The sequence below is a fragment of the Platichthys flesus genome, chromosome 5, assembly GCF_949316205.1.
Source record: "Platichthys flesus chromosome 5, fPlaFle2.1, whole genome shotgun sequence".
In the NCBI taxonomy this organism is placed as follows: Eukaryota; Metazoa; Chordata; class Actinopteri; order Pleuronectiformes; family Pleuronectidae; genus Platichthys; species Platichthys flesus.
The window spans coordinates 8,295,512-8,310,093 of record NC_084949.1 but is presented as its reverse complement, the minus strand read 5'-3'; the positions used below and the strand labels follow the sequence as shown (position 1 = coordinate 8,310,093).

General features: G+C 41.2%; 1 protein-coding gene across 2 annotated transcripts; it reads left to right on the top strand.

Moving 5' to 3' along the window:
* The first annotated feature begins 1,339 nt into the window (after positions 1–1,339).
* Positions 1,340–12,803, top strand: sec23b (SEC23 homolog B, coat complex II component). Of its 2 annotated transcripts, none has more exons than XM_062387678.1 (19): positions 1,340–1,515; positions 3,185–3,412; positions 3,823–3,880; positions 4,013–4,099; positions 4,749–4,985; positions 5,173–5,255; positions 5,351–5,495; positions 6,679–6,837; positions 6,992–7,107; positions 7,213–7,336; positions 7,451–7,531; positions 7,652–7,741; positions 7,991–8,097; positions 9,065–9,218; positions 9,396–9,473; positions 9,638–9,799; positions 10,992–11,078; positions 11,172–11,393; positions 11,834–12,803. In XM_062387678.1, exons 2-19 carry the CDS (start codon positions 3,192–3,194, stop codon positions 11,921–11,923), a joined length of 2,301 nt encoding a protein of 766 aa, XP_062243662.1. In that variant the 5' UTR covers positions 1,340–1,515; positions 3,185–3,191; the 3' UTR covers positions 11,924–12,803. The 2 variants fall into 2 exon arrangements, with proteins under 2 accessions (XP_062243662.1, XP_062243660.1); XM_062387676.1 differs by having other exon boundaries at positions 3,182–3,412.
* Positions 12,804–14,582: the final 1,779 nt, after the last annotated feature.

Genomic DNA, 14,582 nt, shown 5'->3' with positions numbered 1-14,582 from the left:
TTTCTGATGTGCATTTCTTGTTCTATGGTCTGAATGACAGTAAAGTTAACTTTGACTTTAGGTAATTGGTAAAGCTGACATGCAGTACTTGTTTGACTGAGATATCCAAATATTAAAATCAGAATTTGCCCAATTACCTGCAATGTAGCTTGACTTCTAATTGTTCAGAAGGAGAACAACCAAATACTTGATTTTTGACAACCATAAAAAAGGCATCTGGCAACAACTACAAAAAATGTTTGGCCTATTAATAATTAAAATAAACAACATTTATTCTGATAACTTTTAGTCCATAATATCATTCATAATTCCTTCTTATAGACTATATAGGGAAGTACAAATAGTCAGAATAAGTAAGATAGCTTACATATTTAACCTACTGAACTACATAGACTATTAGAGAGAAATATGGAAGTTATATTTTATGGTTATGAGAATAATATTGACTTTACTGTAACTATTAACTTATTTGAGTTATTCTCATAACTATATGCAATAACTTTCATGTTGCACTCTAATATTCAGATAAAGTAATATTGAAGTTCTTTTTAAGTAGCATATGGAAAATATATCATATAGGCTATTAGATTAGAATAGAAACGTTATTACCAAGGTTAACTTTGTTGTAACTACTAATAAGCAACATATTGTATAATTCTGATAACTAATAGCAATAACTTTTCATAATTCCCTCTAACAGCCAATGTAGGGAAGGTTTTCTTTAGTATTCTACATTTAGCCTATTTGACTACAGAGGCTATTGGAGGCAAATATGAAAGTTAAAGTTTATAGTAATGAGATTAATATTGACCTCACTGTATCTATTGACTTATATTGTTTGTATGATCTATACTATACGCAACAACTTTCATATTTCCCTCTAATAGCCTATGGTTCAGATAAAATAATATTGTAGGTCTTCTTAAGTAGCCTAGTAAATACATATTTCACTACATATAGGCTATTAAATTGAAACGTGAAATGTATTGCTTATAATTTGAGAATAATGTGTATTGTAACTATGGATAACTAACATTTTTGTATTATTCTCATTACTCTACAATACAACTTTCATAATCCCCTCTAAAGGCCTATGTAGATAATAGTTATTCTCTAACACAGTACATGTTAGAGAAGTATTCTACTTGACTTTCTATCAGGTCTATCAGGCAACTCAATAAACAGTAGCGATGACGTCATCGCCGCCGATACCTACCGACGTGTTAATAAAGCTTAGCGTGATAAACTACATTTCCCATGACCCCCCTCTTCCTGTTCGCATCTGCGACGTCACACCAGTCACAGAGAGACGAGCCAATGGCAGCGGAGAGGCCGGGGAGGTACACGTCAGTGTAGTAAAGTGCGGACTGCGGCTGAGACAGGGAGTGATCCGCTCACCGACCGTCGTCCTTCTGCCTCCATCTCCACACCCGCCGGCCTTTCCCCTCCAAATGCTCTAGCTCGTTTGGGAGAGATTCCTCTGTCTGTACTGTCCACTCCCACATCAAATAAAAGGTAAGAGCTCTAATTCACATTTACGGGAAAGTAGGCCGCCGGGTTTCGTGCTGAGGGAGGCACAGGAAGTGGGTCAATGCTACATTCCGCTAGCTAACACACCGGCTGCTATTCAACGTAGCATTTTAGCTTCAAGAGCCACGGAGCAGCGTCGAGAATTAATTTATTGTGTAGTGTGATGCCACACGGCTGTACACACGGTTAAAATGATGTTACATGAATGAAACAAGAGTAGAGGAGCTGCTCAGGAACACAACCCTCGCTGTACATCATCAGTCATCATACGTGGCCTGTTGCCTGTGTTGTAGACCTGGATCATTTTGCTGCCTGAAGTTGACAGATGCTTTTCTTTTATTAGATTAGATTAGAAATTCACAAGTTTGTTGTATTGTTCGTTGGGGAAAACGGGGGAATCAATTCCCCATATCAAATAACCAATATCAATGCCCCCACGACTCCTTCATCTGGCCGATCAAAGGTCACAACCAGGATACACGTCAACTAAACAATCATCATTTATTTACTTATTTTCCACTCAAGCTCTTAAAGAGAAGGTGGTGTCTTTTAAACGGTTTAATCTGCTCAACCATCACTCCACCACCCAAAGATATTAGCTTTTTTTAATTACATAATTAAGAGTAACAGCCAGTGATGCACAATGTTAACTTTAAATTAAAATGCACATGTAATTACAAAGTACTCAAACTGGTTGCTGATACTTGGGATGGAACAATTTTATCTTCAGCTATGACTCAATACAGGGTTTATCTGAGAAGGCACTTTTTTCTACAATCACATACAGAGTAACTGTCACATGCAATATCTCCATTTTTCTCATTTATTTGATCAATTGAAATACAGCTTTTACACAGACTCTTTTGCAAAATGATGCAACTATTTGAAGTCCCGGATCCGGATACTTATTATTGATAATTTTTTTCGTTTGTCTCGAACTCATGTGATTGTAAACAGAAAATCTTTGGACTGTGAACTTCTTATCAGGCAACGTCAACTTGGGGTCTGTGAGATTATGAAATATCCCTCAAAATTGGTTTGTTTTCGTTCATTATAGAGCAAACAGGTTGTTTTTTGCTTAACAAAATTATTTGTAGACTTATTGATCATTGGTGATAACCAGTAGTGGCATTCCAATCAGGTGCACAGTTGTCTGGCCAAATATATTTTTCACTACATCTTATGACAAGCTGACAAGTGATGCAACACTAGTTTATTTTAATCATTGCATAAATATTGTTGTTTAGGCTCCTCTTATATGATGAGTAACACGGAGTGTGAACTGTTGCTACAACAAGATGCCTGTGACGATTTTTTGGCGTGTCTAGAACATCTGTGACGCCGAGGGAGAAGCCTTAATACTGCTAGGATTCCTCAGCTTTGTTCTGTATCATCAGAACATGCTAGTCAGGTTTCCCAATGACACGTCTGTGCGTCACGCTTTCGAACATCTGTGTCTTATTTTAGCTCAGGAGTGTCTTATTTTAGACCAGGGGAGGAGGGACTACCTGTATAAAGGTGTTCACTGCAGCCAGTGTGAGTAGTTAGCCTGCACACACAGATACAAGCAGGGACACTTTTAGACGACTGCATCTAGTTATTCCATCGGACCAACAACCTCATCTGTTGGTGTATTGGACTCTTTCTCCAGAAGCACTGTGATGGCAACCTACCAGGAGTTCATCCAACAGAATGAAGACAGGGACGGGGTTAGGTTCAGCTGGAACCTGTGGCCCTCCAGCCGTCTGGAAGCTACCAGGCTGGTGGCCCCGGTCTCCTGCCTCTTCACACCCCTCAAGGAGAGGCCCGACCTGCCACCGGTCCAATACGAACCTGTCCTGTGCAGCCGGGCCAACTGCAAGGCAGTGCTTAACCCACTGTGGTGAGTCAAACAAAAAAAATGTCAGATGTTGCATTGTATGTTTGAATGTCTCTTTTTCAGCTTTAAACACCAGAAAACAGTATCTATTTGGGTTCAGGGTATAATTGTGCTCTCTTTTTTAAAATGGGAATTGCAGCCTCTCAATAGTTGAGTGTGTGTGCAGGTAATGTGTCGTTATGTGTGTATAACAGCGGCTAAAACCAACTGTGCCATCGAAGTACAAAGGCAAACAGATGAATTAATAGGAAACACAGGAATTGTGTTAAACCATTAGCTGACTATTTAAATGTTGTGCTGTGTTTTTGACTCTTCTGCATTTTTCTGATGTTTTAGAAGTTCTAGGTGTGTTATATAGAAACTGTAAACACACCTGCTAATTGTATTCTTATATTTTAATCCCTCTTTTACAGTCAAGTGGACTTCAGGGCAAAAATATGGGCGTGCAACTTCTGCTTTCAAAGGAACCCTGTAAGTACTGACGTCAAAAGAACGCTGTATATTTGTAATTACATAGACTTGAATGAGGCTGAACATATTAATGTGGACCAACTACATTCCTTTATCAGGTTGGTTTACCCAGTTTTCCTTTTGTCTCTGCAGTTCCCTCCCTCATACGCAGGCATATCCGAAGTGAACCAGCCAGCTGAACTCATGCCGCAGTTTTCCACCATTGAGTACATAGTGCAGGTAAATACTACATACATGACTGCACCCCGACCTCAGTACCACTTGTGCTGAAGTTGTACTGTGCAAAGGTGAATATTACTGATTTCCATAAGTAACCTATAAAGGTAAATACTTCTTATATTATATTTAAGCCCTTGGTTAAATCAATGGGTGCAGTGTCACCCTGTGCACATCATGTATCTAACAATAGGGTGGTCTTTGTTCTGTGCTCATGGAGGATTTTCTAAAGGCTCATGATGCCAGCACAATGATTTTGAAAAATTTATCAAATACTTATGTGCACTTAACAGATATTTGCCTTTTATTATATCATGTTTTGATAAGTTGATATTATACAGTTGGCAATAATAAAGATTAGTTAGGTTACACATATACACCAATAAGGGGTCAAACTTATACTACTATAGTGGCTAACAAGTGTAACTTCATTTCGTTTTCAGGAGTAATATGAGCCACTGATAATCACAACTTGTCTCTACTAGTACATACATCAAAAACATGTACATTTAGAATTCATCCTCAGTTTGCTGAATAAAAGAATGAAACAATAAATGAATGATAGGCCACTTTTTCAATGAATACTATGAAGTGTGTGGAAATGAAGCTCATGATTGCGTCAGTGTGTAACCCGTTTACTGCCTCTTTACAGCGTGGACAGCCAACACCTCTGATCTTCCTGTATGTGGTGGACACATGTTTGGAAGAGGAGGACCTTCAGGCCCTCAAGGAGTCCCTGCAGATGTCCCTCAGCCTGCTGCCACCCAATGCCCTGGTGGGCCTAATCACATTCGGACGCATGGTCCAGGTCCATGAGCTCAGCTGTGAGGGGATCGCCAAGAGCTACGTGTTCAGAGGCACAAAGGACCTGTCCGCCAAACAGATCCAGGTGGGTTGGGGCAAAGGCATTTGGAATGGGAGGAATAAGAAAAATATAAAGTTGGGTATCTGGTCACAAACTTTAAATGCCTTCGGTATTCTTTCAGAAAATGGAAGCAATTTTGATATTTGAAGCTGACATGAAAACTCTCTGCTCAACTCAATAATGTGTGTTTTTCTTTGTGTCTGTGTTTCAGGAGATGCTAGGTTTATCGAAGCCCGCAGCATCAGGACAGCAAGGTCGCCCCCTGGCCCCTCAGGACTCTGCAGCCTCTTGCAGGTAAATAGAGTTACACTTTGAACATGTTCTTGTCAATAAAATAAAGTTGTGTGTTTTTCTTGTTCAACATGGGTTTGTTTGTTTCTCATTTCCAGGTTCCTGCAGCCGGTGCACCGGGTCGACATGAATCTGACAGACTTGCTCGGTGAACTTCAGAGGGATCCCTGGCCGGTCCCTCAGGGCAAACGTCCACTCCGCTCCACTGGTGTTGCACTGTCTGTTGCTGTCGGCCTGCTGGAGGTACATTACTCACACTTGTAGAAGAACAAATAATGTGGACTGCGGATATATTGTACTTTTCATTTTTGGTTTAACTCAGATTAACCTGGTTACTAAGACAAACACATATTGTGTATATGCCATTGATACAAATTAGTTATCAGCCGTTCATTGAGGTGCTTCCCAGCAACCCGACCTTTAGCCCCTTTCAGACAGTTGTGTCATATGTAACTGTTCACAAATACACACAATGCCTGATAAATATCTGCTGCAGGAACAGTACATGTACTTTGTCTGTTCTAGAGCTCGTTCCTTGTTTGCCTTCTGTCTTTTCCCTCTGCCATCATTATCCTCTCTTCTCCAACTGCTAATCTGCATGGTTATATAACTGATAGTGCAACAGATCATTTCCCCCCCCCACTCTACTCGCATTCAGCAGATAGGATTAGTCCTGATTAGAATGAATTTGTTTCCAGATTCACTGATTTGTCGAGAGGCATTTGACTCGATAAATAGGTATTTTTTACAAATAAACTAGAACTGCAAAAAGCAGGGGACCCCCTATCAGCTCAGTTGTGTTTAGTGTTCTCAGTGAAAGAATATACTTTGATCCTTAAGAAATGAGTCAGCGCTGACGTCGAACTGGCTGTCAAATGTAACATTATATTGAAGGCTTCTCGCAGCTATGTCACTGCTTGGCCTATTTCCAATGTGCCATTGTGGGTTGAACTTTCCCACATTATTGGACTGTGGACTTTGTCCTAAGTGTTGGCTATCAGGTTTGCCCTTTTCTAGAATTCTACCCACACAGGACATTCTGTTCAGCTGGCATTAAGAGTTTCAAAATCATTTTCAAATGACTGAATACAATAAAGCTTTCGATATTATAATTAGGCTTTGGTGGCTGTTTTAAAACTGTATTTGTAAAGTCTCGTATACAGTACCCTACACTCCTCTTTAAAATGGTAAATTGCGAACTAGGGCAGTTGTCCACCAGAGCTCAATATTTACAGCATGTAAACCGTGATTCAGCACAATGCTATAGAACAAAACCTACTGACGGATAAGTCTTACCGTTGAAAGCTCCGGTTAATGAGCAGTTACACAGTCAGCATCTACATCAAGTAGAACTACTTTGTGTCAATGTAAAAACTGTGGTACTTTCCCTTGGCTAACCCCAGATTCCTCCTCTGCTCCCCCACAGGGAACATTCCCCAACACAGGGGCTCGTGTGATGCTGTTCATCGGCGGGCCACCCACTCAGGGCCCTGGCAATGTGGTGGGCGACGAGCTGAAAACTCCCATCCGCTCCTGGCATGACATCCAGAAGGACAATGCTCGTCACCTCAAGAAAGCCACCAAGGTAAACTCTCATGTCCATGTCCCTCTTATAAGATTACACCTTATTTTTAAATAAAATCTCTGACTATCCACCTGTTAAAGTCAAGTCCCTCTTGCACTAAGCACAGAGGCTATATTCATTGACATTAATGTGTTTCATGTCTTTTATCCAACAGTATCATGAAGCCTTGGCTAATCGCGCAGCAGTAAATGGCCATAGTATCGATATCTATGCTTGTGCCCTGGACCAGACTGGACTTCTGGAGATGAAGTGTTTATCTAATCTCACCGGGTGCGTCATCTCTTATTTTTTTAATTGCTGAAGGGTGTGTAATTATTTGTCTTGTGTTTTCTTCAGCATCTTTTATGGTACTAATCGTAAGCTGTACTTAATCAGGGGCCACATTGTGATGGGAGACTCCTTCAATACTTCGCTGTTCAAGCAGACCTTCCAGAGAGTCTTTAGTAAAGACTACAATGGAGACTTCCGCATGGCCTTTGGAGGTGTCATGGAAGTCAAGGTAAAAATGAGATTTTCTATCGTCATATATTATCATTACATGCCGCATTCTGGCTTTAAATGTTAAGATATTAGAGAAGTTGAATTTAAGTCTGGTCATTTTCTGTCTACACAGACATCAAGGGAGCTGAAGATTTGCGGGGCCATCGGACCATGCGTTTCACTCAACTCCAAAGGCTCCTGTGTTTCAGAGACGGTGAGTCACAGCCTCCGATAAAAGTGGGCCATTAAGATCAGATTCCTTCCCCTGTCATTGGGTAAACTGAGAGCTGTTAGTTACCAACGTTTATCACAATACGTTCTCTGTTGTGTGCAGGAGATGGGCATCGGTGGCACGAGCCAGTGGAAAGTGTGCAGTCTCACCCCTTCCACCACTTTGGGCCTTTACTTTGAAGTGGTCAATCAGGTAAAGGACATTAACTTGAATTGGGCTTTTTGAGCTGACAGGATTATGGCGCTCTGATGAAATGACAGTCCCTGATTGCATCAAATAAGTGAAGAAGTGTGATAAAGGCTTTGCTTTGTCAACTCTACAAACAGTGGCTTTTTGTGTGGAATACTCCTTGTAGTAGAAGGCCTTTTTGTTCAGCTCACACAAAAGAGGAATGATTGTCAACGGAATTCTAACGTTCTCCACTGTTATCTGTTTGTTCAGCACAATGCTCCAGTCCCGCAAGGTGGCCGAGGGGCGATCCAGTTTGTAACCCAGTACCAGCACTCCAATACACAGAGAAGGATACGAGTCACCACCATCGCCAGGAAGTAAGACTCCGTTTTTATTGTTGGTATAAATACAACTTTAGCTGCTTTCAGACATGCACTGAACTTCAGATAATCTCCTGAAATTACCCGTAAGGGCTGTATGTGAAAACCCAAATGTCTGAGTAAGTTACCCCGGACATTCACATGATTTATGCAGTGGAAATTAATACATAATGCCCGGGCCTTGTATGCCTCGCCTGAACGCTCCAGGGATTTTTCTGTTGTTGTGAATGCATCTGACCGTACAATCTCCTGCTGCAAACTCACAAACTCCCATAACCAATCGTTTCTGAAAACCGGTTAAGTTGCAGCTGAATACCCCTCACCTCACCCTCCCCCTTCCGAACATGAAAGAAAACCAAACAATTTGTTTAGTTTGTCCAGTTCGGACGACTATAGACATTGATGCTGTGGTAACGAATGAGAAGAGACCAAATACATTTGATTCATAGTCAAACTGCAGCCAATCAGAGGACGTCGCTGAGTAAGAGGGTCATTCTTGCGTAGCCCAGGACGTTCTCATGTTAAAAGATTGTGGACACATGAGGCCCAGACCACACCACACCTTTCACACCTGTACTTAGAGCAATCTGCTTGTAATGTATCACAAAAACCAGTATGTTAATACCAGGTGTGTACATGGTCTAGGATTACTTTAGATTCAATTTATGATAGATCCTTTTCACCTTACACACTGGACCTTTAATACGTTAGGTCAGATAAGACTGTACATACAAGTGAGTTCCTTTCAAGTGAATATCCACTTTACCTGTCACTTTAAATAGGTCTTATAGTGATTCATATATTTACTCAAGAGAGTGACGGCTAGAATCAATATTAGCTTCACCGGAAAGGACTTTTACATTCCTGTTTGACAACGCCTTTGGCATGTGCGTCATTCATACCTCACATACTAACCTGCGCATCTCTATTTTCTCCCTCCCTTTTTTTTTTTGGCTTACCCTAGCTGGGCAGATGCGCAGACCCAGATTCAGCACATCGAGTCGTCGTTCGACCAAGAAGCAGCCGCCGTGCTCATGGCTCGCCTGGGAGTCTTCAGAGCCGAGTCGGAGGAGGGGCCTGATGTCCTGCGTTGGCTCGACAGGCAACTCATCCGCCTGGTGAGTGACACACCCACAAACAAACCGCTCCCTGCTTTGTGACGAGAGCAATCATACATTCTTGGCATCGCTAGGATTGTGCACTATGAATGTTCTATTTATATTGCTGTGTGATGTGCAAGGTTATGTTCTGTTCTGCTCAGTGTTTAAACAATGTCTTGTCTCCCTTGGGTGCAGTGTCAAAAGTTCGGCCAGTTCAATAAAGATGATCCTTCATCCTTCAAACTGTCAGAGTCTCTGTCCCTCTACCCACAGGTAAACCTAACTTCTAGTAACTGGAGTTTTTCCCTCTCTATCGTTCAGATTAAAATTTTTCTTAATACACTGTCATTATAACACAGTGGCCACAACTTCATAGATTTAAATCTTTCTTTATTTTCATTTAATAACTTGTCTTTTATTTATCTCGTCCTCTGCAGTTTATGTTCCACCTGCGGCGGTCGCCCTTCCTGCAGGTGTTCAACAACAGCCCAGATGAGTCGTCCTATTACAGGCACCACTTTGTCAGACAGGACCTCACCCAGTCCCTGATCATGATGCAGCCCATCCTCTACTCCTACTCCTTCCATGGACCACCAGAGGTCAGCCTCACACCCTCCACACCATTACTATTCATGATAGACGAGTCCAGCTTTCCTTTCCTCGAAGCCAGTGGCGATTCTAGAAAATTTTACATGGGGTGGCAGAAGGGTGGCAAGTTAAATTCAAGGGTGGCAAATCACACACACAAAGTCAAGTCAAGTCAAGTCTTTTTATTGTTGGAAACACACATGCCTGGTGTCTATATGTATTTATTTATACCAATCGCTAATGAAAACAGTTAACATATTCACATATCCAGCAGCAAAACAATTCATATTTCCCTTCATAATGACAAATACTTTTCTAAATGGCCAATTGAATTTCTAATGTATTAGGTTATTACATACACATGTACATATGTATTATGTATTAGGTTATTACATACAAAATCATGTTTACCAAAGCTAAACTAACTAGCTACCAAAAGATTCACTCATGAATGCTAACCGCGGCGCCATCCGTTTCAATGGGAATCGCGACTCTCCGTAATTTCAACATTAATTTTAACATATTTATAATTCGAAATTCATCCCAGCCTTTATACCACATACACAATAGGGTCTATAGCATATAACCGAGTCATCCTCTCACATTTTAATGCAGCTGTATAGCGAGCTAGCTACTAGTCCTATCGACTTTTGCAAGCTAGCAATTAAATAAACGATTGAAATTACAACGGAATTGTCTATCACATATGACCACCCATCACATTTTCTTGATTCAAGTTTCAGCTGTACTGTACCTTTTTTCATCACTGCAAGTGTACAGTTGGCTTGTCTCCAGTTCTTTGGCTTTCAAACCGTTTCTGTCTTCATTTGAATGAAGCGGCAGATGCGCACGGTGAGAAGAGAGCAAATAGGATTCATGGACTCAACCATTTTATAGGGGAGGGGGAACATAAAGATTTTAGTTCTTAAACTTAAACAAGTTACCAATGAGATCAACAGCTTCAGTAGCAAAAAATATAATACCATTCAATAAATGTATATTGGAGACACTTCTAACAACCTGGGTGGCAAGTGGGGTGGCAAGCATTTTTTGGGGGGTGGCAGCTGCCACCCCTTGCCACCCCGGTAGTTTCGCCACTGCTCGAAGCCTCCACACTGTGTCTAGAGCAAATGTGTGTTAGTGCTGAAGTGTTTGGTGTTAACTGTTACTTAACGTTTTCCTCGATGTATTTGTCCCTCTCAGCCGGTGCTCCTGGACAGCAGCAGCATCCTGCCAGATCGAATCCTGCTCATGGACACCTTCTTCCAGCTGGTTATCTACCATGGAGAGGTGAGACAGCAGACCCCTGACTAGAAATGCGAGTATTTGTTTAGATTTCACCAACCACTTCTTAATCCTGTTTCTTTTCTCTTCAATCTCCAGACTATAGCCCAATGGCGAAAGGCAGGCTACCAGGAGTTGACGGAGTACGAGAACTTCAAACAGCTGCTGCAGGCTCCTCTGGACGACGCCCAGGAAATCCTGCAGACGCGGTTCCCCATGCCGCGCTACGTTGACACGGAGCATGGAGGCTCACAGGCTCGCTTTCTGCTCTCCAAGGTCAACCCATCCCAGACCCACAACAACCTCTACGCCTGGGGACAGGTACAGAACATTTTCATAAAGCTTTCTTAAAGGAAATATGTAAAATAATCTGATGTCTAAAAAATGTGTACTCTGATATTTCAGAAAACCGTACAATCTCACCATTTGTATGTAGCCTTGATTAAAAACTGTATTGACAACACAGAAGAATTAAAGTCAAACTGTCAGTAAAGGCAGGTCTTGGATCAGCTAACCTCTGCTTTAAGTGGGGATGATTGAAAATGGACAATAGCAATAATCTCTTATCTGCTGGAAGAGCCGAACCATATTTTACTCTTCATCTCTGGCAGTCTGAGAATGAGATTATCAAGAGAGCGAGGTCTTAGACAAGTGAACCTTTAGTGATAAATATGTTTGATTAATTAGTGTTAATGAGGTCGGTGAAAACAAGTTTATAAAGTTATAAATTGCTCATCAACTTTATTTTTGTGCCTCCACAGGAGACGGGATCCCCGATCCTCACTGACGACGTGAGCCTGCAGGTCTTCATGGACCACTTGAAGAAGCTGGCAGTCTCCAGCTCTGCGTAGACGCCTCTACTGCAGCACAGCAGAAAGGACTGATACAACATTCCTCTTCTGACAACGGGATCCATCAACATTTCCCCCTTTTCTTTGTAAAGGAGCCAAACCCCAGAGGTCTCTTTCTCGAGTCATGTGACATTGCCATTATGCACAAGGAACAGAAAAAGGAAGAAAATAGAACATTCACAATGTGAAAACCTCCACTCGTTTTCTAACAATTATTGTGAGAAATGGCTCCGATACTCCTGCACCTAGCTGTCATAATGAAAGCAATATAAAAAGTCTTTATTTCTATTTTATATTTGATATCACCTCTGACATGCAGAATGATTAGACAAATAATTTAATGTCTTCTCTTTGTTTGTTTGTCCTAATACGTGTGTCTACTGCATCAGACCTGGCTGAAGGTGCTGTTTAATACGACGCTAATATGTGTTTGCTTTGTCTATAGCTAAAGATGGCATTTTTCTCATTAATAAATTATAATGGTACCTCTGATGCTGGTGGAGAAATGTTCGCACACAGAGCTTGACAGGTCTGCACCGATTGCTTGTTAATCATAGCTTGTTTAAAAGAAAACCCCACATTTCTTAAAAGCTTATCCAGAAGAATTGCGAAGAATAATGTGTGATTACTGTTCTGAGAATTGGAAGTCAATCACTCCGACTCTGCTTTCAATGACGAACGTTGAGATATATTTTTAACAGTAGTTTGGTCCACTCGTCCCCATTCATTCACCATCTGGTATTTGTCTCCCAATGGCTGCCCAAGTGTCTTTGTAATCAAACTTTAATATACTGTAGGACTGTGTAAAAGTGACAGTTGTTTGATTTAAATCCTGGCTGGATTCTTAAATCTATCTATATAAAGAACACGGGGAAACAGATTATGTCTGTGTTGTCTGACCTTGCACATCCTATACACAACACTTGTTTTTATATATATATATATACACACATGCATTTGGGACCACATTGTCTATTTAGCTTATATGAAATGAGTGGATTTTCACATTGAGGTCAAGAGTTTACCGGAGATGCTCACTTCAACCACCAGGCATCTGTTAGTGTAACAGGTGGAAAGGCCTCAGTGTCACCGCCGCGCGTTACAGGTTCACTTGGTTCCGTGAGAGCGTATACCAGAGAAAGGCACGCAGCGTGTTCTTGCAGCAGTAGGTGACATCCTCTGTGCACATTGCCAGCGGCACTCTCCCTAAACCATTGTCTTTTTCTCATTCGTCGCTACTTTACATAAAGCCCACACAGCACACAATCCCAATCACAAAACCACTCGCACACCATCTACTGTCACTGTAAGCTGATTCCAGAGAGCCCAGACAGTATGATTTCGAGGATCAGTGAATTGCAGATTATGAAGACTAATCCGTACGGGCTATCTGTTTAAAGGAAAATTCGACTCTTAGCAGCTTTAAGCGGAAGTTGCCACTGAAATACAAATGAAGTCTGTGTCTATCAAGAGCTTAGGCCGTACAATGTTACACTCCGAAGCCACATATGCTCCGAAGGTATCCAAGGCTAAATAAAGAGATGCGATGGTTCTTAATCTCTTTTGACATGGACACACTTGTACGGTACTAGTAGCTCCTTTTTTGATCCCTTAATTTTCCAGTGGAAAGTGGTGTAACAGCACAATTTACGGCTGTGGTGAACATGGATATAAAATGATCCCATTAAGAGAAAAATAATAATGTTAATCTTGGTGTTTCTATGGTATGTAAAAGCTGCAGCTGTGATCTACAGAGGAACAAAAGAACATTTGGAATTTCTCTGAAGCCACGTTTGCTGTGGTTTATTCTTCAGTGACCATTCATGATGCTCACATCCATGGGATTCTCAGGCTTAGGCAAAGCTGGAAGGAAACGTGTCGTCTTATTATCTCCTATCAAATCCGAACAGATCAGTTCTTGTCCAGCGGCCAGAGAGAAATCCATTCTGGCTTCTGTCCCAGATATCTTATGTAAGATTGCTATATAGAATTTGCCATAGCATTGTTATATGACTGACACCAAACTGTTGACTGATGACACGTCAGTGATCAAGATTACTGAGCCTTAACACTAAGTTTTGAATGTACAGTATATTAAAATTGTGAGTCCACAGTACCATCCTCTTATAATCCTCCAATGATATTAATCATCTTTATAGTGCAGATTTCACCGAGCTGAATATAGAAAGTGTACATCACAACCAAAGACAATGAGAGGTTTACAAGCAATTCTGCATAGAGGAAATGAGCCGTGAATGAATGGTTGCATTGGAAACGAATACACGTTCTTGTTTGCTGTGAGGAAGACTATTGGCAAATTCAACCATTTAACCCAAGACAACTGGATGTAGCTATTGAAGAGTGGTGACTCCGGCTTTGTGTATTGATCCATTAATCCAAAGTTACACAGTTTCACCCCCAAAAAAATTTCACAAGCTTTTTGAGCCATGGCCTCAATATAAAGAGGGACAACATATAGCTTCTTTCAGACATACACTGAACTCCGGAGATCCTCCAGAGCTTCCAGATTATGTTTCTAACAAGCGAAGGACGCAAAGGTAGAAAACTAAAATCTGGAAATGAGAAAGCACATATACGAAGATGTGAGGAGAGTTTGTGGTGATAAGAGTGTTGATGTGCTGTAAACACAAACACGTGC

Coding starts and splice junctions, on each gene's coding strand:
- sec23b (XM_062387678.1), top strand. CDS start 3,192: ATGGCAACCTACCAGGAGTTCATCCAACAGAATGAAGACAGGGACGGG. Junction 7,108..7,212: donor TGTTTATCTAATCTCACCGG/GTGCGTCATCTC, acceptor GTACTTAATCAG/GGGCCACATTGTGATGGGAG. Junction 7,532..7,651: donor GCTCCTGTGTTTCAGAGACG/GTGAGTCACAGC, acceptor TGTTGTGTGCAG/GAGATGGGCATCGGTGGCAC.